Source organism: Pseudophryne corroboree, chromosome 8 (genome assembly GCF_028390025.1).
Source record: "Pseudophryne corroboree isolate aPseCor3 chromosome 8, aPseCor3.hap2, whole genome shotgun sequence".
Classification (NCBI taxonomy): domain Eukaryota; kingdom Metazoa; phylum Chordata; class Amphibia; order Anura; family Myobatrachidae; genus Pseudophryne; species Pseudophryne corroboree.
In genome coordinates this window covers 62,130,245-62,157,151 of record NC_086451.1, presented here as the reverse complement: position 1 = coordinate 62,157,151, position 26,907 = coordinate 62,130,245, and the positions used below count along the sequence as shown (strand labels likewise).

At 46.6% G+C, this 26,907-nt stretch overlaps 1 protein-coding gene and 1 non-coding gene across 3 annotated transcripts in view; both read left to right on the top strand.

Moving 5' to 3' along the window:
• The window catches only part of PTPA (protein phosphatase 2 phosphatase activator), a 108,799-nt gene that overhangs the window by 22,541 nt on the left and 59,351 nt on the right, over window positions 1–26,907 (top strand). For both annotated transcript variants that reach the window (XM_063936483.1, XM_063936482.1), the window contains exon 3: window positions 14,695–14,781. In XM_063936483.1, coding sequence (XP_063792553.1) covers window positions 14,695–14,781 — 87 coding nt within the window. The remainder of the gene's footprint in view (window positions 1–14,694; window positions 14,782–26,907) is intronic.
• On the top strand, window positions 432–550 carry LOC134950592 (5S ribosomal RNA). Its single transcript, XR_010183485.1, has one exon. It is a non-coding gene; the product is annotated as a 5S ribosomal RNA (ribosomal RNA).

The following is a 26,907-nucleotide window of genomic DNA, read 5'->3' as shown; positions in this document are numbered from 1 at the left end:
TGATTTTGGAAGCTAAGCAGTGTTGGGCCTGATTAGCCACCTGGGAGTACAAGGTGCTGTAGGTATTTTTAATCTACAGCCACACCACACTGGATACGCCCAAACTCATCTGAGTGGAAGCTAAGCAGGGTTGCATACTGTGTTACCATCTAGGAAACTGGTGATCCAACTAGATTGCATACTAATACATGCTAGTTTAAACTGTTAAAAATAGCTCAGTTTGGGCTTACACTATCAATATAAACCTACTATAGGTTTTACAGTCAGGATAGCTCTCCAGAGCGCGCTCCCGGCGCCGGCCACTAGAAGGACCCATTAACTAAGCTGTGGTCAAGCAGCAGTCATCTCAGGTTTTAAGCCTGTGAGAGGTCACATTTAGTTCAGACTTGTAAAAATGTGTTATACCTGTGTACAGGATATGTGTATAGGGGATCTACAGCCACACCACACTGGATACGCCCAATCTCAACTGATTTTGGAAGCTAAGCAGTGTTGGGCCTGGTTAGTACCTGGATGGGAGACCACCTGGGAATACAAGGTGCTGTAGATACTATGTGTGTATATATATATATATATATATATATATATATATATATATATATATATATATATTTATTAAAGTCTGAACATGTGTGAATATACATTGTTGTATATATGTATATATAATATGCTGACATTAAAAGTCTATTTTGCAGTAAGCAAGAATAATTGACAGCACTCAGTGCTTATTAACACTATCTGTTGAGCACTGCAGACATGGCCACACCACAGCAGTTTTGCTTATTGTTTTTACAGGTGGCTCGGTAGCCAAGTGGTTAGGCTTTCCGGCCACAGTGAACATTGTGTTTGCATGAACACTGGTTCAGATCCTGGTTTAACAGGTGTTTAAAAAAAAAAAAAAAAAGTAGGACAATTTTTTTCTTTTAATGTTACTTCCTGGTTCTTTCTCGAAAGTTGCTGCCCTACAACACTTAGACTCTGGAGGAGCGGGGTGTTGTTAGGAGTTTAATTTATTAATTGTTTTTGTACAGCATGACTCTACAGGAAGATTCACTATTGCTGGTAACCACATGCACGGTAATGCAGGTTTATACACACGTTATTTCCGTGGTGTACTTACTGGTTGGAGTACATGATCTCTTGCACTTACATGTGCAGCAGAGTACTGCAATGGATGCATGCTGGGCCCATAACCCAGAGGTAGGCAGATTGAAACTATCCTCTGCTATATGCATTTATGCATAATCAAACAAGCAGCTTCGCTGCAAAGTCGGTCACACAGTGTGTCGGACAAATACGAATCTGGGCCAGTGGCGCAATGTATATCGCATCTGACTATGCATAACAAGATTGTAGGTTCGTCTCCTACCTGGCTTGTTTAAATTGCCGTGATCGTATAGTGGTTAGTACTCTGCGTAAAGACTGCACAGACAGTTTCAGTTAGATTGTTGCGGTCGATTGCCACCAGCCCTCATAGCACCAAGCCAGTACGTCAGGTTCTCAGCGAAGGCTGAACAATTTCCAATCAGAGACAATGGCATTTATTGGGGGTTTTACTACATATCGGAGTATACCCTACACAGCAGTAGGGCTGTTGCTTCGCCCTGCTTTGGTAAGGGTTTGAGGTAACAAGGCTGTAGTGGCAGGGCATTCCGGTTCAGGTTTGCCCTAAATAAAGACCACCTTACACTTCTTGCTGCCTACAGCTTCTTTGGACGTTGGCAGTTGGTTCTTGCGTTCTAGCTTCGCTAGTAGCGCATAACGTCCACTTTGGCTACGTTCCTAACAGGCGGAGTCGGATTCCAAACGAGATAGATCGCAGACCAAGTGGGGAGGAAAATCTGATTTCCTACCATTGTCTACGCGAATTTCTGGATGATTCCGTCTCAACGACTTCAAATCCTAAGTATGATTCTCAATACGGTAAATCAAAGAATTTACATACCCGAACAGAAAGTACAGGTCATTCGTCATCTGGTACAATTAGTGCTCAAGCCACGCACAGTCTCGGTCACTTGGGCATTCGCCTATTAGACAATGGTGGCGGCTTTCGAAGCGCTTCAGTTCGGAGGACTTCACTCTCGTCCTTTTCAATTGGATGTGTTCGCACAGTGGTCGGGCTCGCATCTGCAGATTTACTGCAGAAGTGAGGTTGTCTCCAAGGACCAGAGAGTCTCTACTCTGGTGGCTCAAAGTACAGAATCTAACCGCAGGGAAACGGTTCGGTGCCTGGAATTGGATAATTCTCACGGCGGACGCAAGTCTCAGAGATTGGGGAGCTGTAGTTCAAAATTATCAGCTCCATGGTCTCTGGGCGGATCACGAAAGATTGCTGCCTATAAATGTCCTGGAACTCCGGGCAATTTACAATGCGCTACTATAAGCAGTGCACGGGCTGCAGGCTCAGGCTGTTCAGGTGCAGTCAGACAATGCGACAGCAGTCGCATACATCAACAAACAAGGAGAAACGAAAAACCGGAGGGCAATGCGGGAGGTACAGATGTGTCCACATGCTGCTCCAGAAGTGGAGTTACCCGCAGGTGGACCTGATGGCATCTCGCCGCAATCATCAAAACGCCCCAGGTCGTGTCCAGAACGAGAGATCCAAAGGCAGTGGCGGTGGATGCTCTCTCAATCGCGTGGCCATACAGTCTCGTGTATCTATTTCCACCGTTTCCGCTGCTCCCTCTGTGGCTAAAACGGATCAAAGGAGAGTCCGTCACAGTTATACTAGTGACACCTCTTTGGCCTCCGGAGAGCTTGGTTCTCGGATCTCCGCGGTCTACTCGCAGTCTGTCTTTGGCCGCTCCCACTACGTTCGGACCTGTTACAGCAGGGTCCATTCCTCTTACCCGATTTAGCGCAGCCACGTTTGACGGGGTGGCGGTTGAGACAGCCCTCTTAAGAAGAGAGGGCATTCCAGAATCGGTTATTCCAACCATGTTACGAGCTAGGAAGCCGGTTACGGCAGCTCATTATTACAGAAATTGGCGTGCCTATGTAGGTTGGTGTGAAGCTCTGAAGTTTCCGACATCATCTTTTAAGTTATCCCGTCTTTTGTTATTTCTACAGATGGGGTTAGATGGAGGTCTGAGTTTATCCACACTAAAGGTGCAGATATCGGCGGCGTCCATTTATTTTCATAGTAGATTGGCCCTATTGCCGTCTGTTCACACCTTTTAGGCAGGGTGTCCTCAGAGTTCAGACTCCATTCACTCTACCTACTGCGCCATAAGACTTGAATCTGGTTTTTAGATTTCTTAGTCTTTTTATTATGAACCCTTACAACAAGTGGATATTAAATTTCTCACTTGGGGAAACAATGTTTCTTTTAGCCTTAGCGTCAGCAGGGCGTGTTTCAGTTTGGGTGCTTTGTCGTGCAAACCACCGTATTTAGGTTTCATGATGACAGAGCGGAATTCCGAGCAAATTCTGCTTTTCTGCCAAAAGTAGTGTCATCTTTTCACATCAATCAACCAATAGTAGTTCCTATGTTAACAGGAGACTCTGGTAGGTGGATGTGGTACGCGCATTACGCATTTATGTATCCCGAACGTCGACCGTTTGTAAGACGGATACGTTGTTTACTCTCTATGATGCTGCCAGGATGGGTTGGCCAGCTTCTAGGCAGACCTTATCCAGTTGGATTAAAGTGACCATACGTCAGGCTTACCTTCATGCTAGGTTACAGCCACCTACATCGATAACAGCTCATTCCACACGTGCTGTGAGAACATCATGGTCAGCGAGTCGTGGAGCTTCTACGACACAGCGTTGCCGGGCGGCTACATGGTCTTCGGTGCACACGTTTGTGCGCCTCTACAAGTTTGATACGTTTGCGGCATCAGCATCTAGCTTTGGCCGTTTAGTGTTACAGGTGCCAAACAGCTCTCCCGCCACGGAGGAGACTTTGGTACATCCCAAGAGTACTCCAGTGACCCCTAGTGGATGAAAAAGAAAATAGGATTTTGGTACTTACCAGGTAAATCCTTTTCTTTGAATCCATAGGGGGCACTGGACGCCCACCCAGAGCAGTTTACCCGGTTTGGGGTAGGTTCAGTAGATCTTATGGTAACACACTTTCACCGACTGGTTCAGATTAACAAGTTATGGTGTCAACTGTTTAGTTGTCAGTAATGTTGGGTTAACTTTATTGTTGTCCGTTATGTTATATGTAATGCTCAATTGTCAACCTCTCTATCGCTCCTGTTCGGCTCAGTAAAAAACACTGAGGTACTCAGGGATATGGAGGGGAGGTATAGTCCCAAAATTAATTTATTCAGTGCCTACTTCCTGTGGAAGCCGTCCATATCCCAAGAGTACTCCAGTGCCCCCTATGGATTCAAAGAAAAGGATTTACCTGGTAAGTACCAAAATCCTATTTTATTCTTGCTTTTCCATAATTCACCAACTTTGCAAGCTATCCCTAACCTAATAAATGTTGTTTTCAGAAAGTGTTACATAAAGGGCGGTATTCAATTCTTTTCACCCCCATCCACACCTGTTCTGTTTCTGCTGACGGGAGTGGTATCATCATTTCAGCTCGCTACCCCTGGGGTAGCAAGGGCGCCCAACCCTTTAAGCAGCTAAGCCTGATTTCTATGGGCGCAATATGCGCGATAATGGGGATCACTTTAGAAAGGAGATTGGGCGTGATATATCATTTGAATACCGCCCAAAGTGTGTGTATAATTATACAGAATATATTTGTAATACAGATCGATTTCCTTAAATCTGTTAAAAGCAAATTAACTCATAAATGACCAGACATTGAATAATCATTGTAATCCACTGTTTCTTCAGAGAGAAGTGCAGAACAGAGGAATCTTTTATAGATTTGATATAGTAAATCGTTGCTGGAAATATTTGACTTCTTGGTTTCAGACACCCGTGAGAGGAAATGTTAGTAATAATAATAATTAATTTTATTATTATTATTTATATAGCACTCTTTCTCCAATAGGACTCAAGGCACTTACAAGATAGAATTAACTTAACACAGTACAAAAACATTGAAATACAGAAAAGCTTTTTATAAAGTACAGAGAGCATAGAGGTACAGGTCTGGGACTCCAGGTCGACAACAAAAAGGTCGAGACACCTTAGGTCGACATGGACAAAAGGTCGACAGGAACAAGGTCAACATGGAAAAAGGTCGACATGAGGTTTTTATGTGGGGGTTTTTGTGTCGTTTTCTCCGTAAAGTGACAGGGAACCCCAATTAGTGAACCGCGTCCCCTCGCCATGCTTCGGGCATGGTGCCTTCCCTCCGCTCCGCTTCGCTCGGCACAGATTACCGTTCCAATCGTAGTCCACGTGGATCGTTAAGTATGAAAAGGTTCCAAAAAAGAAAAAAATTGTGAAAAACTCATGTCGACCTTTTTCATGTCGACCTTGTTCTTGTCGACCTTTGGTACATGTCGACCTTTTGTCCATGTCGACCAATTGATGTCGACCTAAGGTGGGTCGACCTTTTTGTTGTCGACCTGGAGTCCGGATACTGGAGGTACTATAAAGGAACATAAGGAAATGCTGAGTACACAGGAAACTCTTCTAGAGTGGGGACCTCTCACACTGGGGGTAATTCCAAGTTGATCGCAGCAGGAAATTTTTTAGCAGTTGGGCAAAACCATGTGCACTGCAGGGGAGGCAGATATAACATGTGCAGAGAGAGAGAGATTTGGGTGTGGGGAGTTCAATCTGCGATCTAAATTGCAGTGTAAAAATAAAGCAGCCAGTATTTACCCTGCACAGAAACAAAATAACCAACCCATATCTAACTATCTCTGCAAATGTTATATCTGCCCTCCCCTGCAGTGCACATGGTTTTGCCCAACTGCTAAAAAATTTCCTGCTGCGATCAACTTGGAATTACCCCCACTGTGCAGGGAAGCGAGTTCTGGAGAGTCGGAGGCGCGTGGCTAAAAGCTCTAACCCCCCCCCCCCCACCCCCACCCAATGAATTCCGTGAGATTCTAGGTACAGGTTGAGTCGCCCATATCCAAAATGCTTGGGACCAGAAGTATTTTGGATATCCGATTTCTTCATATCCCATTATGCTATGCAAATATTCTAAAATATGGAAAAATATTTCTGAACACAGAATGCATTTACAAATGTAGCCAGGCTCCTCTTTCCCGCAATGCGTACGCACAGAATTCTGACGGATACAACCCCGGTAGCCTAGTCCCAACTGCCGAGATCCTCACTCCATCCCTTTAAGAGGCAAACCATCCCCCTAGTGCCTAATCCCGATACTCGCCTTTGGCATTCCGACGGTCTTTGTTCCGGCGCCGGTGTCCCGATTTGGTGTCGGGATGCCGGCGTCAGTCACATGAAAAATAAAAATACTTAAAACCTAAAAACAAACAAACCCAGAAGCAGCTTCACTTAAAAGCATGAGCAGATACATCACCCGCATACCCACTGGTAAGAAAAAAATAACCCAGTGCAAAACAGATCCAGTAGAATGTTATTTGCCTCATTGCTTAACTTACTATTGTAGGGGATTTAACAGCTGGGTGGCAATCGCACTTCTGCCTCTGTCTCCGTCAGTGCTGCTCCGCTAGGGACTGGGACTTCCAGGGCAGTCTTGCCTTTGATAGCTGGAGCCGAGAGCGTGCCCTTGCACCCGGCTGCACGAGGCAGGTTGTCAGTGACAGTCGCATAGCACCACAGAAATGCCTGTGGATTAGGAGGGAACCAGGAGCATATAGCTTTGCGTGACTGCCGCGGTTCATATGTAGTGCAGTGACAAGCAGCTGGTATTCTCCCCACCCCTACTCTACAATATACAGGGAAGGGTGCGCAAAACAAAAATCACCCAGTGAGTGGAAGTTCTGTGGGTAAAAAAGGTTCTGTGGGTTAGAGATCAGAGGTGACTGACCAGACTGGTTCAAACTGATAGGAAGGTGGTACTTATATGGGGGAGTGGTGGGGACTTGGACTGCACACCCTAATCTATATATATAAAAATGGATGTATGTGTGTATATATGTTCCAGCATAACTCTGGAATGCCTGGGGCAATTTACACCAAACTTGGTACACATATGACTTACAATCTGGAAAGAAATACTGTGAGGTAAGACACCCCTAACGCCATTAGGGGTGGGAAGGGGGTGACATGTAAAAATCCATAGTTTTCGGAGTCGCTGAGATGAATAGTGACACTCCCCGATGCCGTTTCAGTTCCAAATTTCAGATAGAAGTACTTAACTAACCTATTTCCAGTCAGGAGAGGATAGTGTCTCCATTATCTAAGGTTAACCTGTCACTTGACCTAAACATTGTCCAACCTCACAGAGAGCAATTGCAGGAAAGGAGAGCGATATTTTGACTCTTGCATGCATTAAAGGAAAGCCTGATAGTCAGCAACTGCTTATCTGCTGTGTAAAGGGTACCGACAGCTCTCCCAGTGACCTTAAAGGGAGGTACACATCTAGAGATGTGTGCTGAGCGATCTATCGCAGACACACATCTCTCCCCCGCTCAGCGCGATTCTAGTACCGGCGATAGCGACGCGCATCGCTATCGCTATGGCCATACACACGGAGAGATCCGTGTTTGCTTAGAAATTCAGCACGGATCTCCCCGTGTGTACCCCCCTTTAGTGTTGTGCAAAATCTTAACCTTTTTACCTCAAAGTAGGAGCCCTAAGGAGAGCGAGAAGCTAAGCAAGGAGACCTAGGGCCCTTTAGAATAGAGTCAGCCTATTCCTGCAACCCTTACATATTTAACAAACAAACAGCGGGTGGAGCTTGGCCTGTCATCCCCGCATTTACAGCACAGAGCAGGGCAGCATCAGAAGTGGGACCGGCAGATAAAGAGGCGGAGTATTAACCTCCGCTCCAGCATTTTGACAGTATCAATCCGGGGAAGGCTCGTCCGGAGGTGCAGCCTGACAAAGATTGGCAGCGGTGGGCGGAGCATGTCCTGTTGTAAGTCTAATTGCTGATCTTCTGTGTTAAACTAACCAGTTAACTTCAGGTATATCCCGTTGTACTAAAATAAGACACAGAGAATTCAGATTCTCGTAGTTTTGTGTTTCATATGTAAAAATTTTTAAAAGCAGTATTAAATTTGCTTAAATACCAGCACTTTTCATCTCTTTGTGATTATACTTGAAATTCCGTAGCGAAGCACGGGTATTCAGCTAGTTCTAAACATAATGAAAGGTGCTGCCATGCTGAGACTTGTAGTTCCACATAAAAAAGAGAAAATACAGGTGCACACTCTAAATACTAAACGCTGCTAATCAGAATAATTGTTATAAACTCTGCAGTATAACATAGAGTAAAATTGAGGTGCTTAGCATAATTTTGGGCACAAATATGAGCCCATTAACCACAACCGGGTAACCTCATCTGGTGGGTCTCTAACATTCCTATGGTTCAAGTCCAGAGCTTGGGACCCCCCTGGCCAGCACAAGCCAACCGCCTCAAGGCATCACACCAGTGAGAGCAGTTTAAGTGTAGTATCTCAAATAACCATGAGATACAACTGGGGTTTGCAGTAGAGCATCTCTAGCCCCACAGCACTCAGAACCTTGCAGTGGATGGGCTACAGAAGCAGCACAGCACAACGTGTTTCTCTCCTGTCAGCTACGAACAGGAAACTGAGGCTGTGGTGGGCACTGATCTACTTTGCACTGTATCATACTTTCTGGGTACTGACTGTACATGTGTTGTGCACTGTATGTGTTGTGTGTTGTTACGAGTAACGGATAAGGGGGTAGATATATTATAGCGGCATAGATCGTGCCGCCATAACACTTCCTGATTCACCTCATTACAGTGGCGAAGCAGGAAGGAACATTGACAAGCTGGAGGAACATCTTGTCTGCCGGAGTGGGAGAGTGATAACACCCCCCCCCCCCCCCCCCTTCTTCTCCGCCGATCCCAGCTAGAGAGCACAGCTTTGTGCTGAAGCACTGTGCCTCCCCCCGGCCGGCTCCTCTGGGCATGCGCAAGATCTCACTACTCGCGCAAGGTCCCCTGTGCACCCCGGAGCCGGCACCAGCTACAGCCAAGATAGCCCAGTCCCTGCTGTGCTGAATGGGGCAACAACACCTGCAGCTGTCAAAATGGATAGCTGCTGGTGTCGGAACGGCCACTGACCGCTCCTACATTGCCACCGCACATAGGCGTGCTATCTAAAAGATAGCGCCAATAATGACAGGGGCGCATAGCCCCATATCCCCATATCAGAGGATCATACATTTACCCCAAGGTCTCCTATATCTGCCCTGTGACTGTGGGTTATCTGTACCTAGTGTAGGTGTGTAGGGTACAATGATTCCTGAGTGCGGTAGATGGGTCAGGAGTGGGCGTTGGTATGAATGGCACAATGAGATGTGTGAACATAACTGTTATTTTAATAATAATCCAACAAAAGTACGTGTATACTGTATTTGGGATGCGGTCAGCCTCCCGACTCACTGGATGCTGGTGGAATTTCGGCACCTCGCGGAATCCCGGTGCCGGAACCTTGACCGACGGCAATCCGATAGTACGTTTTTTTTTGGGGAGGTTAGGGTTACGCACTACAGTGGTGGTGGTGGTGGTGGGGGGGAGTTTAGCCGTAGCAGAACCCCGCGAGTCTTAGCCCTAGCCACCACCCCTGTGATTAGCCGTAGCCGAAACCTCCCCAGTATCTTAGCCCTAGCCGCCACCCCAGTCGGGGCAGGGGAGGGGTAAATGAATTACCCCGTCCCCTGTCGGCATTCTAAAAGTCGTAATGCCGCGGTTGGTCATGTGACCATGTCGGCATATCATAGCACATCCCCGTATTTATATGTATGTTGTGACCAGGGCTGGTTCTAGCCCTTGTGCCGCCCCGGGCGGAAATATGGGGTGTGGCTTCATAAAGGGGCGTGGTCAGTTATGCCCCCTGTAGAGTTGTGCCCCCAGTACAGTTGTGCCCCCAGTAGAATTGTGCCGCTTACAAAAAAATAAATAAATGAATACTCACCATCCTCGCTCCTGATTCCCGACCGCTGCAGACCTCCGTCTCCGGCTGCCGGCGCCGCTCCTCGGAACTATGGGAGAGACGTCATGACGTCTTTTCCATAGCACAGCATAGAGGTCAATTATGACCCATAGCGTCTATGTGCTGGTCCCACAATGCCGTGTGGTGCGTGATGACGTCATCGCGCACCACACAGCACCGCACAGTACCGGGGGGCACCACCAGTAGCGGATCTTCCCGTGGCGCCATCCGGAAGGGGGCGCCCCGGGCAAAAATCCTGTGTGCCCGTAGCAAGATCCGCTACTGGTTATGACCAGTGAATAATAAGTATCTTCTTTGTGTTACTCTAATCATTTTTATAGAGAAAACCCTGGAGTAAACAGTTTATTGTAGGTGAGGCAGTGCTTTCCCTGCCTGCCTTATCCTTATCTCTGATCAAAACACACCAAATATCTAGAAGTATGTACTGCTGCACCTGTGTATAATGCCCACATGTACAGTATATGCTGCTGCACCTGTGTATAATGCCCACATGTACAGTATATGCTGCTGCACCTGTGTATAATGCCCACATGTACAGTATATGCTGCTGCACCTGTGTATAATGCCCACATGTACAGTATGTGCTGCTGCACCTGTGTATAATGCCCAAATGTATATACTGCCGCACCTGTGTATAATGCCCACATGTATATACTGCTGCACCTGTGTATAATGCCCACATGTATATACTGCTGCACCTGTGTATAATGCCCACATGTACCCTTGGGCTTCTATATTGTGTGTAAATCTGGCTCTGTTACTAGTCAGTGCCTCCTGAGCCATTTACCTCACCGCACGTCCCTGGATGTGACCACACTTGCACAAAGGGAAATGATAGCTAGAATCTGTATTCTCCCATATTCAATATAAAATATATAAATCCTTAATAATAATAGACTCCGAGTATTCCTGCGGTCGCCTACAATATCTGCAGGAATTGGGACGCTGGCGCCATGTTTTGTGCCTACGGGATCGCAGTTGTCCGCTGAGACTCTCCTCGAAAATGGTCACAACACGCCTGCGTTTTTGCCTCCACTCCCCATTGCTTCCACCAAATGGTCACTGGCTGTTTATCACTTTGCAAATAAATCCTCACTGCGGCATTGCTAAGGTACCTTGTCATGTGCGCAGTGCAGCTAAGACGCACGCGTAGTGTAGCGACAATCGCTCAAATCCGTCACTGTTGGTTTACGTACATCTCTGAATCAGGCCTTCAGTCCTTGCACATTCAGACGCACGGCTGTATACCAGGGAGGGGCTTGTAGCTGCATTTGCATGAAGTCGCAGACACAGACTCCGCTGCATACGGCACAGTACCAGCCCCTAGGTCGTCTTTGTGGACACTGCATAAAAAAATGACTAATATTGATGTTAGAATGTGACCGGTGCAAAAAGCTTCAAAATAGGCTCTGCACAGGGGTGAGGAAAGCCCTGGCAATGAAGGGGTTAAATCTATTAAACTGTCTGTAATGTAAATGGCAGGGCAGAATATGCTGCATAAAAGCAGGTGGATACACGAAAGCCGGCAATAAATCTACACACACTCACTCGCAGGTCTTCCAGGGAAGTTTAACCTGCACTGTGCACTATATTTATTACTCTGGGGATATACGTGTTCTCATCCAAGCCACCAGCACCTTCTCCTCTGGTGATGGCATTCTGAGGTCCTCCTTTTTTTTTTTTTTTTTTTTAAATAGAGTTTTTGTTATTCGAAAAAATGGTCAGCAATACAGACATATCATTGGACATGGGAGATCAGATAGTACAGGATAAGCAACACAACAGTATATACCAAGTGTGAACTCCAGAAGCATGAGACATTACATCACATGTACAATTGCTCCCACATTGGTGGTCATTCCGAGTTGTTCGCTCGTTGACGATTTTCGCTATGCTGCGATTTGTTGCTAAATGCGCATGGTACGCAGCGCGCATGCGCCAAGTTATTTAACACAAAACTTAGTAGATTTGCTGGTGTTCGTGCTACGCTTTTCAGTCGCACTGCTGATCAGTGAATGATTGACAGGAAAGGGGCGTTTCTGCGTGGTAACTGAGCGTTTTCCGGGAGTGTGCTAAAAAACGCAGGCGTGTCAGGGAAAAACGCAGGAGTGTCTGGAGAAACGGGAGTGGCTGGCCGAACGCAGGGCGTGTTTGTGACGTCAAACCAGGAACTAAACGGACTGAGCTGATCGCAATCTGTGAGTAGGTCCGGAGCTACTCAGAAACTGCAAGAAAATATTTAGTAGCAGTTCTGCTAATCTTTCGTTCGCTATTCTGCTAAGCTAAGATACACTCCCAGAGGGCGGCGGCCTAGCGTGTGCAATGCTGCTAAAAGCAGCTAGCGAGCGAACAACTTGGAATGACCACCATTGTCACCAAACTCGCGATACAAGGAAGATCTAATGTCCGTAAGCAGGTTATAAATCACATATTAGACATTTTTAATTTTCTCCCCAGTAATTTAGCAGGTACAACTCCAACTAGTAGGCCGTAACATAGCCTACATAATCTCCTAGAACACACAAAAAAAAAAAAAAAATTTGGAAAGAAAAAAGAAAACACAACAAGAGGCAGTAATACAATAAATTGAGGTCCTCTTTACTAGTCACTGGCCAAGTGGCTGCAAGCCAGAGTCGGACCAGTAACTGGCATTGGTGGGTGAGAGCAGTTATATGGTGGAGATAAAGGTGGGCATGGTTAGGTAAATCTCCCCCCTCTGATTCAGATGCGGGCGCTAATACAGTCGCAGCTGCGATCCCGTATATAGTTTAATATGTAATAATATGCTGACGCCACCTGCGTACGAAATTGCAGATGTAGGTAGAGACACGCCCCACCAACGGGCGTAACACACCCCATTACCTCCCACAAAATGGCCTCCTCCTGCCAATCATTTGCAATTGATTTTTTTATTGCGAGCATCCATGCAAAAGTACCTTGGCATCTGCACAGTGCAATGCGATGCATGTACAGTCACCCGATAATCGCTCCCCTGCATTAATATCTGCATCAGGTATACCGTACATCTCGGGGGTATGCAGTGAACATACCGCCCATCTGTATCCCGATTGTTGCAATACCGACGCCAGGATCCCGACTTGGGTACTATACCGCCGCCGGAATACCGGCAAGGTAGGTGATTCCCCCTCTGTGGGTGTCCACGACACCCATAGAGGGAGAATAGAACCTGTGGTGAGTGAAGCTCGGCACCAAGCCCTCAAGGGGCTTCTCTGCACTCGCCCGCCCTGCTGGCATACTCTCGCACAGGATGCCAATGTCAGAACCCTGACATTCTGCATCCCGTGCGGTGATATCACATACCGATCCCAAATCAGGGGATGTGCTCATGATCCCGGTGCTTGAAATGCCGACTGTCAGAATGCCGACAGCTGCATCCCCACAGATCCCATCGGTAAAGTACTGGGTCTACGCCTGCGGGCGGAGGAGGACAGTTAGGGCTAGGCTGCGGGAGGTGTGGGTTAGGAATAGGGTTAGAATACTCACCGGGATCCATGGTGATGCCACTGTTGGCATTCTGACCAGGATTTCCACCGCCCGTTTAGCGTTGCCATCCCTGGATCAGGCTCAGTGTTTGCAAGTGAGTGTCTTAAGTTGTGTTTTGTGGTTATTTGTATTTAATGACATAACTAGCTGCATCTAGGGCAGTATATCTCAGGAATAAGTTGTTCTTAAACTAATTACTTATTTATGTTCTGCATATTGGGCTGGGGGCTTTGAATGAATTAGTTTGGGAACCCCTGATAGAGAAGATTTGCGCGGCTGACTCCAGCCCCTGCAGGTGCTCGCCAGACAGAAACAAGCGGAGTGCATGCACTTGAATAAAGTCACTTGGCGCTGAGCTCCTTGAGATACATTTAGTGCTTTTATTGCAGTTTGTGATACATTCTTAAAGGTCTACATAAGAGTCTCTGAATGTAAAATGCGCAGTTTATACCGCTTTGTAATGCTTAGTGTTACATTAGTGAAGTGGCTCATTGTGCATAGAGTAAATGGAATATATTCTGGAAAACTCAATGCTCTTGGTCTTTTAACTGCTGTCACAAAGTACTTTGGTTTTCTTCTTGCAGAAATATTTACAGCAACCTATTCCCCCCCGTACAGTCGGTTCTATAAACCCAGCAGCTACTGAGTGCAGTACTTATGTCGCTCGCATGGCAAATCGAGCGGCCACGGATCCTGATATTTAAGGGCCCCCATGCTACTGACTTTTATGTGATTGTAAATGATATTGTCACATTACAGGGCACTGAGGAGTTCCGGGGTCATATAAAAGTGCGCAAGGTCTAAGTTCTCCAAGATAGTTTGTAATTGGCGATTTGATATTCCACAAAATACTCAGAAACGATGATAGAATTATTATACAATGATGTAAGTATTGTGTTTTCTGATCAGCATTAGAGTATTAAGATTACTTATTGATATTGATAAACTATAAAATGGCCGCCTCAGTGACATCACTGGTTCCTAGTACACTGATTGGCCGCACTCTCAAAAATATTGGTTCAGTCCACAAAATGGCTGCCTCTTACTGTGTGTAGGCACAGAGCAGGTATTAGCCGTGGATTTTTTCCCTGTGGAATTTATTCAGCTCTTTTGCAAATCTGCCTTGGAGGATTTATAACGCGTCTCTCAAGTACCTCACAGTATCTTCTTCTTCCCACAGGCCTACGCTGATTACATGAGCTTCATCCTCACCTTAAATGAGGGCGTGAAGGGAAAGAAGCTCACTTGTGAATATCGGGTCTCAGAGGTAGGTGATTAATCTGTGGAGAATTTGGCTACACATGTTCAGTATCAGATCCGGTTACTGAGATACCGGATACAGAACATAGACTGGATGGAATTAGGACCCATATGGGCAGTTTTGAATGCCACTGTATAGTAATGATCTGTATAGAATGGGGACCTAAGGCTGTGAGCTGTGCTTCTGATCTGGGTAATGCTTGCAGGACCATCTTTAGGTATGTCTCTGATTAGCACGCCCAGAGAGAGCCTTACAAATAGGGATCAATCTTCCTGCATAGAGACAGGATTAGAAAAAACTGCATTCACTGATATCTATAGACTGCTGTTCTACTTCCATACGGAATACATACGAAATCCCAGCAGGCGGGATGCTGGTGTTCACATGACCGACAGCGGCATGCCAACACTGAAAATCCCGACATCGGAGGGCAGTGCCGTAACTAGACTTTTAAGCACTGTGTGCAAGAAACAGCATTGGCGCCCTCCGTTATTTAAATTAGGGCCAGTTTACACATTACGGCAGGCAGAGTCCCCTTTCTACACATTACGGCAGGCAGAGTCCCCTTTCTACACATTACGGCAGGCAGAGTCCCCTTTCTACACATTACGGCAGGCAGAGTTCCCTTTCTACACATTACGGCAGGCAGAGTAGATAGACAGGATAGACTAGATAGATAGATATTTACTTACTGGCTATCTCTCTCTGCTGGGTCAAGCTTCTCGATGCAGCTGCTGGTAGCTCCCGTCTGTCCCTTCTGCCTCTCAGCATTCACAGTGGCGGCTGCGGACAGCCAATGTGGAAGGAGAGGGACAGCTGCAGCGGTGCTGCCACCAATTACAGTGCGCTACTGCGGCTCCAGAATCCACCTCCCTCCTCCCCTGCCCCTGGTGCTGCTCCTACACTTGCTCTGGCAGTAGCACACAGTACAGACAGCTTGTAATGAGTCAGTCTGACTCATTACAATGCTGCAGACTTTGGGCCCCTTGAACGGGGATGCGGACAGTTGTGCCGTCAAGGGTGACTGCGCTGTGTGCCAGGCACCATTGGCACACTCGTAGTTACGGCCCTGGTGTTGGGATTCCGCCGTCTGTCACATGACCACCGACATCCCAACAGCTGGGATGCTGAACGTATCCCTTTCATACTGCACAGTGCATAGAGAATGAGATATTAGTTGAAGGATTCAACACTGCCCCCTGGTGCCAAATTATTATAGCAATGGCTGGTGACAGGAGAATCTCCTCAACATGAGAGTATCAGGGTTTTAATTCAACATCAAGCCCTGTTTTAGAAGTATTTGATTGAAGTGCGGCTATATGCTGCACGTACGGTACCGCCATACTCACAGATTTCTGTTACAGTCCCATAGGGCTGCAAACAAAAATCCACAAGATAAGGCCGCAAGGGGGTGCCTTTGGCATAGTAACTCCTCCCCTGCCCCTAATTGAATGGACCCTTTAGAGCATGGGTCTTCAACCTGCGGCCCTCCAGCTGCTGTGGAACTACACATCTCATCATGCCCTGCCACAGTTTTGCTATTAAGGCATGCTAAAACTGAGGCAGGGCATGGTGGGATGTGTAGTTTCACAACAGCTGGAGGGCCACAGGTTGAAGAACCATGCTTAGAGTCCATGTACTGATAACTGAGGAGCAGATTGCGAACCCATGAATTATAGTAGCCCTCGCACAATGCATACAGGGCAGATGTAATGGGGTCAGTGCGGTACTATTATAATAAATTGACCAGTTTGACTATAAAACTATAAAAAACAGTCATTATAATAGAAATATATAACATGGGGAACAGTTTGTGGGGACCAGTGGGGTTGCTTTCTGGTTATAGAGCATATGTCAGTATTCTCTAACATGGGCTTTGAATATCACTGCCAAGCCTGTGGTATAGCAGGTTTACATATGATATTGTGGTAAAATTAACAAAAATCTGATTAATTACTATTGGGATTACCTCCACATTTCCTTTATTGAAGCTTCAGTAAATCGAGCCCAATGGCATATATGTACATATGTATTTTATAACGGTCCACACACTTAGATCACTTATGTCAGTGCACATATTTTATATTGTTTTATTCAGGACCCGTTGCAGAATAGTATTTTGTGTGTTGCATAAAGAGCAGTTTCACCTAAATACTGCATATGTTTCGTGTTGTATGCAGTAAATTGTAGAACTTGATTACACAATCCACTTACCTGAGATCCAGCAGGTACCATGAGGGTTCCAAGCTCTCCCAATGACACCAACAAGTAGATTCCTATAGCATAGATTATTGGACTCAAGCTGGTGGAGTTCCCCTTTATTTATGGAAAGTAGCTAAGAGAAGACTCATGGGGATTGGCTTATTGGACTCAAGCTGGTGGAGTTCCCCTTTGTTTATGGAAAGTAGCTAAGAGAAGACGCATGGGGATTGGTTTATTGGACTCTAGCTGGTGGCGTTCCCCTTTATTTATGAAAAGTAGCTAAGAGAAGACTCATGGGGATTGGCTTATTGGACTCAAGCTGGTGGAGTTCCCCTTTGTTTATGGAAAGTAGCTAAGAGAAGACGCATGGGAACGTGTGTGCTCCGCTGTCTCTTTACATTTTCCCATAAAATAAAACATAAATATTGTAATGTTCAACTGTATTTTGTGTTACATGGCATTTTAAAAGAAAACATATATAGAACTTTTTATGTGCTGCCAGTGGAAGGCAGGAAGCATTCTGTCACATCCAGGGTTATTCAGCCACAGGGGGGCACTATTCCATTAGTGTCTATGGAAGATATTTTGTGTTATTTATGTTGTGCAGCTCCTGTAATAAATGCAAAAATAGGATGAATGTGGTTCTGTGCTCTGAATAACTTGCTTAAGGCCCCATCCACTAGTGCAATATGGGCACTTTTTATGCGATTTGTGACAAATTGCTAAGACGGATTGCATGAAAAGAGTCACATTGCATGTCCTTTACATGCGATTGCGATGCGAGGCGCGTTCCCGTGCGCCTCACATCACAATCGCAGATCATATGGGCTGACCATAATATTTATCCCAGTCGCACGGAAATAGGGGCAGTACGTTAGATTGCATGAGATAAATCACATGTAAAAAATACACTCAAGTAGCAAATCGCACTCGCAGGGCTCCCGGGAAGCTGCCGGGCAGATTGCAGGAAAAAATGATCCAACTCATTGCTGAGAGAATCTTCCTAGTGGATGGGGACCTTTATAAAGAGTTATATGAAAAACCCTTCTACAAATAGGCTACGGGATTATTCATTTGGGTGCGAGGTTTAGCGAACAAAAAACCTTGCGGGTATGTGCCCTTCCAATACCCGCGGTATCCAATAAAAAACAATGGGTGCAGGGGTTTCAGCTCTGAAAACCCTGTGGTACAGGAAAAAAAAAGATACTTACCACTCCGGTGGTCTTCAGGGCTCCCTCTGGTCTCCCCTCCATCTTTGCACTGGGGAGGGGGTTTCTGGGAGGCTCGGGGGCTGCTGGGAGGTGTAGTTTTCCAAGCTCCTGCCTCCGGGGGTGAACACACACACACACACACACAGAAAGTGGGGGGGGGGGGGGGGTATACACACACACTCACCGCTGTTGGTGGAGAAGACACTGCTTTGGAAGGTGAGTAATTACAGGTTAATTAAGCTAATTGGAAACTTCCAGTTGCTTAATTAGTCTTTGGGGGAGGGGGGCTGCCAGAGCAAGTCCCGGTGATATAGAAGACTCAATGTATACATGTGATATATGCTTAGAAACAGCGCCTAACTTATTTTCTTAATACATTTTGTGCCTACTATCCTTTTTATGTTTTTCGTTTTTCAAAGATACTTATGAATTAATTTTTTTGGGAGCTTGTAGCGTTTTTTTTTGTGTGTGTGGGGTTGGGGTGTTGCATTTTTGTTATTTGGGGTCGAGCCTTCAGGACCGTACAGTTAAATGTAGTGTTTTGTTACCTCAAATCTACCTACCTACCTCATATCTATCTGCATCATATAGGTCTGTCTATATCATATCTGTCGTATCTAGCTCATATCTATCTATCTCATGTATATCTGCCAGCATCATATCTATGTATAGAGTGTAAGCTTGCGAGCAGGGCCTTCCTACCTCTGACTGTTTGTTGTTACCCAGTTTTGCCTCATCATTGTGACCAGTTGTAAAGCTCAACAGAATTTGCTGCGCTATATAAGAAACTGTTAATAATATTTATATATATCTCTTTTTATTATCTATCTGATATGTATGCATGCCTATCTATCTAAGGGCAGGCTAGATGGGCCGTCATATTCTATGTTTCTATGTCTAGCACAGGCATTCCCAACCGCGGTCCTTAAGGCACACCAACAGTGCAGGTTTTAGTGATATCCAGGCTGCAGCACCAATGGTTAAATCAAAATAACTGAGGTACTAATTAAGTCACCTGTGTTCAAGCCTGGATATCACTAAAACCAGGACTGTTAGTGCTGAAACACACTACCCGGCTTTTGCCGGCCGGGAAAAAGCCGGCCGGCTTTTTCCCGTGCCGGCATTGTAGTTAACAGTGTGAGGGCTAGGGTCCCTTCACACTGCACGGCCCCGGCCCGGCTGCCGGGTTGCAGCCGGGTCTCACCACTGGAAGGTCCGGCGGCCGGGCGGCCGCCGGGCCGTCTTTGGAGCCAGTAAACCATGTGTGTGAAGGGGAGCTTTCACACACAACGGTTTTTTCTGAAGCCGTGTCTGATGCTGCGCATGCGCACAGCATCATACACGGCTCAAAGCCGTCCTGTGTGACGGACACTGCCGGTTTCTCCCGGATGGCAAAAAGCCGGACAAAGTTTGTCCGGCTTTTTGCCATCCGGGAGAAACCGGCCAGTGTGTTACAGCCCTTAGTGTGCCTTGAGGGCCGTGGTTGGGAAACACTGGTCTAGCAGATCACAGAGTTGGGTACACACTTGGCGATATATATTGGCCATTCCAGCGGATGGACGATATATCGGTAGCGGGTCAGCGAGTGTGTATACCTGTGAACGACGTGTTCAGAGAAATATCGCGTTGGCCCTATAGCACTGCCGATATATCGGCACATCTGGCTGTGTGTATGGGAGGTCTGCAGACCACAACTACACTTGCAAAGTGTGTGTGCACTTGCCGATGTCTGATCCCGTCATCCCGTCGCGGACGTCATCTCATGGTTTGCGATGTCATCCTTTTGGTGAGATAACGTAAAGGCTGAGGATCGGGGATGTTATTAGTGTGTACGCATGAATCTACATGTTCATCTGGACTTTCAATCCTAAGTGTAATTGTAAGAATTCTGAAGTATGATTAGCCAAGTGTGTACCCTGCTTAAGATGGGATGAATGCTTTCGTATGTTTCCATTCCCATTATAGTGTACTCTAATACTGTGTTAAGCGTTCTACAGTGCAACATGAGTAAATTCTCATGCGCTGACCAGTACAGTGGGTCGTATTGGGAGACGCACATGGGAAATGTGTTAAAAACGCAAGACTATAAATGTGACGGACGCATGCATTATTGTTCACAGGGTTCTTATCCATTTTCCCCGTGCATGTCTGAAGAATACCTAAAGCAGATTTTCAGTTTTAGCTCCAGTTTTTTTCCATGGTAGCAACAGTGCCACCTAGTGGATTTGAGAAGGATCTAAATTCAACTAGATTTAGTGGGTTTAGTATGAAATACTGATGGCCGGGATGCCAGCCGTCAGTATAGCGACAGCGGCATCCCAGCCACCAGTATGCCGGCAGTGGGGCGAGCGCTAGAAAGCCCCTTGCGGGCTCACTGCGCTCGCCACGCAGACACGGTAGCCCGCTGCGCTCACCACAGGTTATATTCTCCCTCTATGGGTGTCATAGACCCACACACTCAGAGAATAGTCTGTGTTGCCGGTATTCCGGTGCCGGCATTGTACCGCTGTGCAGGATTCCGGCGTCTGCATTGTGATCGCCGGGATCTCGTGTGGCGGTACCGTAACCACTTCCCAATTTAATTTACAGCTTATAGGACTAAGGGGTCTATTTACTAAGTCTTGGATGGAGATAAAGTAGACGGAGATAAAGTACCAGCCAATCAGCTCCTGTCATTTTTTTAAACCCAGCCTGTAACTTGTTACTTAGGAGCTGATTGGCTGATACTTTATCTCCGTCCACTTTATCTCCATTCAAGGCTTAGTAAATAGGCCCCCAAGATCATAATGCATTCATACGGAATTGTGCTTAGTACGTATCCTGATGCCTATGTATAATGTAGATAAACTCAATCAATAATCATGAAAATACAACCTATTCACTTGTGGATTCACTGAAGTATTGCCTAAGTAATTCCAGTGATAACAATGTATTTGTAGTGAATGCACTGACTGCGGTAGCTTTATCTAAACTTCAAAATTGGAGGTGTTGCCTGCAGTAGCCAATTAGATTCACTCTATCATTTTCTAGAATGTACTAGATCAATGATTGCTAGAATCTGATTGGTTCCTGCAAATAACACCACCACTTTACCTTTTTAGATGTTTTGATACCTCTACCCCACAATCTCGCCCTCTACTGCAGTGTTTGCCAACATGCGTCCTCAAGGCACACCTACAGTCCAGGTTTTAAGGCTGTACTTGAGCACAGGTGAGTTAATTAGTTCCTCAGTAATTTTGTTTTAACCATCTGTGCTCAAGCATGGATATCGTGAAAATCCAGACTATTAGTGTGCCTTGAGGATCGATGTTGGTAATCACTGCTCTACTGAGTGCAGGTGATGGGTGCAGCTAGGTGAAGATATAGTTGTCCGTAGGTGCCGGCAGCTCACATCTAAAATGACGGGAACATTTCATTTGTTTGTGCCGATTGTTTGAATACTGCGGGCGCTCATTACTCCTCTTGCACCCACCTCAGGTGGTGAGCAGAAATCTGCCCAAAGTCGGGCTTTTGAGCGCCCAAAGAGCATTTTCCTTGTCGCGCCCAGTACTTTAGTTGGGATTAGCCACTTTATGATATATAATGGGCACCAGTGGCACTCGCGTCCATCAACGAAACAATTGAATGTCACCAGTCGGGTGCCTAAACACAATTGATTCTCTTCCCTAATGACCAATGGTACTTTGTGACTAAAACAACTGTAGGTTTGTTTGGTTTTTTTTGCTGTGTGCTACTAAATATATTGCTTTTTCGTTTTGTCTTCCGTGCGGCACAAAGCTGGTCCCTGTATCCAAGTTGCGTTACTCATGTTTGTAGCAATACTTGTCTTGAAGCCACAGAATAAAGACTGCAATGTTTTTGGCAGAAGTAGCAGGAGAACATGGCTAAAACAGTAAATAAGGTGGAAACCTGCTGACATTAATAACATATATAGGGTAAATGACAGGAGAATGGACATGTGCTCGTTAGTCGTCACACTGCCCTCTACAGACAGAGGGGTGCTACTTCTGGCTATTCCACTGCAGTTGCAAAGTCACAGGTTCCCTGTTCACATGTATCTTTCCTGCTCTAATTCTCTTGTTTTGTGTTCAGTAATTTCCAAATGTGTCAGTATACGATGGCGACATTGTGAGTTCTGTAGTAAGGTGTGTTATATATTTCCCATGCTCCACAAGTCTGCATGTGTGTAATATGTGTATAGCTGATGCTCTACTATTCTGCTGGTGTGTAATATGTGTATAGTTGATGCTCTACGAGTCTGCTGGGGTGTAATATGTGTATAGCTGATGGTCTACGATTCTGCTTGTGTGTAATATGTGTATAGCTGATGCTCTACGATTCTGCTGGTGTGTAATATGTGTATAGCTGATGGTCTATGATTCTGCTGGTGTGTAATATGTGTATAGCTGATGCTCCACAAGTCTGCTGGTGTGTAATATGTGTATAGCTGATGCTCTACTATTCTGCTGGTGTGTAATATGTGTATAGCTGATACTCTACGAGTCTGCTGGTGTGTAATATGTGTATAGCTGATACTCTACGAGTCTGCTGGTGTGTAATATGTGTATAGCTGATACTCTACGAGTCTGCTGGTGTGTAATATGTGTATAGCTGATACTCTACGAGTCTGCTGGTGTGTAATATGTGTATAGCTGATACTCTACGAGTCTGCTGGTGTGTAATATGTGTATAGTTGATGCTCCACAAGTCTGCTGGTGTGTAATATGTGTATAGTTGATGCTCCACAAGTCTGCTGGGGTGTAATATGTGTATAGTTGATGCTCCACAAGTCTGCTGGGGTGTAATATGTGTATAGTTGATGCTCCACAAGTCTGCTGGGGTATAATATGTGTATAGTTGATGCTCCACAAGTCTGCTGGGGTGTAATATGTGTATAGTTGATGCTCCACAAGCCTGCTGGTGTGTAATACGTGTATAGCTGATGCGCCACGATTTTGCTGGTATGTAATTTTTGTATAGTGGATGATCTACGAGTCTGCTGGTGTGTAATATATGTATAGTTGATGCTCTACGAGTCTGCTGGTGTGTAACATGTGTATAGCTGATGCGCTACAAGTCTGCTGGGGTGTAATATGTGTATAGCTGATGCGCCACAAGTCTGCTGGTGTGTAATAATATGTGTATAGTTGATGCTCCACAAGTCTGCTGGGGTGTAATATGTGTATAGTTGATGCTCTACGAGTCTGCTGGGGTGTAATATGTGTATAGCTGATGCTCTACGAGTGCTAGTGTGTAATGTGTATGGTTGATGCTCAACGAGTCTGCTGGTGTGTAATATGTGTATAGCTGATGTTCTACGAGTCTGCTGGTGCGTAATAGGGTCTGCATGTCAACTTTGCCCATTAGTGGACAAAATAACTTGAAAAATGGTGGAACACCCACCGTTTCATGGGGTTGTGTACGAAAATGCCAGCTGTTGGGATGCCGACGGGCAGGAGACAGACAGCGGCATCCTGACAGTGGAAATCCTGACAAGGGGCGGTAAGTAGTCCAGCCTTCCCCCTATCCTAACCTAACTACTCTAACACACACCCCCATCCCGGGTGGTACCTAAACCTAACACCCCCCCCCCCCCCTTCCCACACCCTTAAACTAACACCACCGCCCCTCCCCCCCCCCCCCCCCCCCCCCCCGACGGTATTCCGTCGTGTCAGGATTCCGACACCGGGATCCCGACCGTCAGGATGGTAACTGCATCCCGTTTCATGCAATCCCCACTCACCATAGGTGTGCCGATACTTTTATCAGACAGTTAGGCATATTCATCAGCTCTTTGAGAGAGATAAAGTAGAAGGAGAGAAAGTATCAGCCAGTCAGCTCCTAACTGCCATTTTACAGGCTGTGGGGCAGATGTATTAACCTGGAGAAGGCATAAGGAAGTGATAAACCAGTGATAAGTGCAAGGTGATACACTCACCAGCCAATCAGCTCCAATATGTAAATTAACAGTTAGGAGCTGATTGGCTGGTGCGTGTATCACCTTGCATTTATCGCTGGTTTATCACTTCCTTATGCCGTCTCCAGGTTAATACATCTGCCCTTGTGTTTGAAAGATGTAAGGAGCTGATTGGTTGGTACTTTGTGTCTCTCTAAGCATTGATGCATATGCCCCCTTGATGAGCTTATATCATGATGCAGATATGCAAATATTGGGGGTGATTCAGACCTAATCGTAGATGTGCTAAATTTAGCACATCTACGATCAGCTTCCCTTACATGCGGGGGGACACCCAGCAGAGGGCTAGTCCACCCCGCATATCAGGCCCTGCCCCGTCGTACGAGTACAAAAGCATCGCACAGTGGCGATGCTTTTGTACTGTATGAGTAGCCAGCGCAGCTCCTGCGCGCTGGCAGGGAGCTACTCGTCGCTGACCGGGTCGCAGCGGCTGCGTATGACATCACGCAGCTGCCGGGGCCAGCCCCCATAAAGGTCCGGGCACGTCTGCGTTGCCTGGACCGCGCCCCCTAAACGGCGGCGTCCTCTCCTGCCCAGCGTCCGCCTCTGCCTGTCAGTCAGGCAGAAGCGATCACAGGGCTAAGGCAGCCATCGGCTATCTGTCATACGCCGGCGCACTGCGGCAGCGATCAGGTCTGAATTAGCCCCTTTGTGTATTACTGTCCTTTATGTGCCACGTCAGTAATGTAAGGCGGCACGCTGTACCGTGAGTGGATATTTCCTCCATCTCTCAGCCCACTGGTAACATGTTCATATAGAATGTTCCGTATGCAGCACTTTACAATGAACGCATTCTACAGCGCAGGAAAATGGCTGCTTAATGCGTTTTTATTGTACTGGTTGTAGGGAACAATATCCCATACATAGGGAAAATACACATATACACAAGACAAGTCTTGTATTGCTAGTGGTCTATTTAGCTTGTCCCCCTTGTATGCATCAGTGACTTATGGGTGTGCATAAGGGTCCAGCAGGAGCCCGGCTTCCTTGCCTCGCTCCTGAGGGTGTTGCAGGGACGGGAGCGTGTAAGAAGCACATGCGGCAATCCTAGTCATTGTGTACTGTGTGATTAGATTGTGCCGGCTCCCCGCATTGTCAGGTACAGCGCACAGAATAGGTTTTGTCCGTGGGGTTCTCTGGCTCACGCTGCCGGTGACCTCTGTTACATGGGACACACTACCTAATGCTTCCGTTGCAATATTAATTTAGCCGGACAATAGGATGCCGCCTGTGCTTCCACACATTGCCTTTCAAAGAGACCCAGACACCAACAAACCCTTGTGTCTCTTTAATTATGTATTAGGCTGCCTAGGCTGGCAGCTGGGGCCTGCTCGCTGCATACCGCTCTGCTGTTTTTAATCCCTTTAAAAAGCAGTAGAAAGCAATGGATGCGTGACTGTCATTCCCCTCCCCCCCGCCTCCTCTCCAGCTCCTAAGCCTGGATGTACAGCCGTCCCCTGCCAGCCATTACTCAGCCAGTCTCTGCTCTGAGAGAGGGATGGAAAAAGCTGAATTGCCCGTAATGAGCTGCCTATGGCTGGGAGGCTGGTGGCCCATGTAAATCATCAGTATTGTGTAACAAAAGCCTCTCTCTCCGTGATTCTTAATTACAGTGTGAATCTACGGCACCCGCAGCTGGATCTCACGGCCCTTATGGACCGGGAACGGTCTAACACAGCGGCGCTGGAAGTATTGACCTGTATTGTTAACCAAGTGGGCACCAGGGGTTGCTGGCTGCACCGACAGCTGCTGGGTTAAAATGCCACAAAGCCTCAATTTTAAGTTGGTGTATATATGAAAGAGCAGCTCGCAATATACCTTTTATGTGTGCAAACGTGTTGGGAGGTATCAGAAATAAATACATTTGAGACGAGGGTTTTTTTGGGGGTGTGGAAAAGGGGGGGGGGGGTAATTTTTTTTTTACTATGCTCATCAGATTTCCTGGCTGTAAGCCTATTGAGGGACAATAGAGGGAGCATTTCAGAGCCTGTAGCTACCTACAGGCCCGAAGACATGAGGGGTACAAAGGGTACCCCTGTACCGGGCTCTGAGAGGCCCCAAGGTGTAGGGGGCACTATCAACATAATATGATAATGCCTGGCCCGCACATGGATTCATGTAAAAATATGTTTAGTAGTACAGCGGCGGCCTTCGGCAGCGGCGGTAACCGTAACCCCCGGGTCCCGGCAGTCCCTGTGTAGTGTGACCCTCCGCATCGTGAATCACCCTCTGCTTTAAAAGGGGTGGGGGGGGGGGCGGTCAAAGGGGGTTGCAGGGGCCCCAGAGATATTTGTGTACCGGGCCCCAGGATTTATGTTGCCGGCCCTGGCTCCCTATGATGAACATAACAAAATTCTATTAAGGGATCTATGTACTAAAGGGGGGTACTCACAGGGCGATCGCTGCTTAAAATCTAAGCAATCTGACTAGATTGCTTAGATTTTAGGCAGCGATCACTCCGTGTGTACCCCTCACAGCGATAGCGATGCGCAGCCCCGCGCATCGCTATCGCTGGTGCTAGATTGGCCTGCATGCATGCTCAATCTAGCGGATCGCTCACTTCACCCGCTGGGTGAAATTAGTGCCCCCCCCCGCTCAGCACAGATCGCGCTGTGCTGAGCGGGGTGAGAGATGTGTGCTGAGCGGTTCGTTCAGCACACATCTCTGCCCAAATCGGCCCGTAAATACGGCCCTTAAGCCTTGGATGGAGATAAAGTACCAGCCAGTCAGCTCTTACCTGCC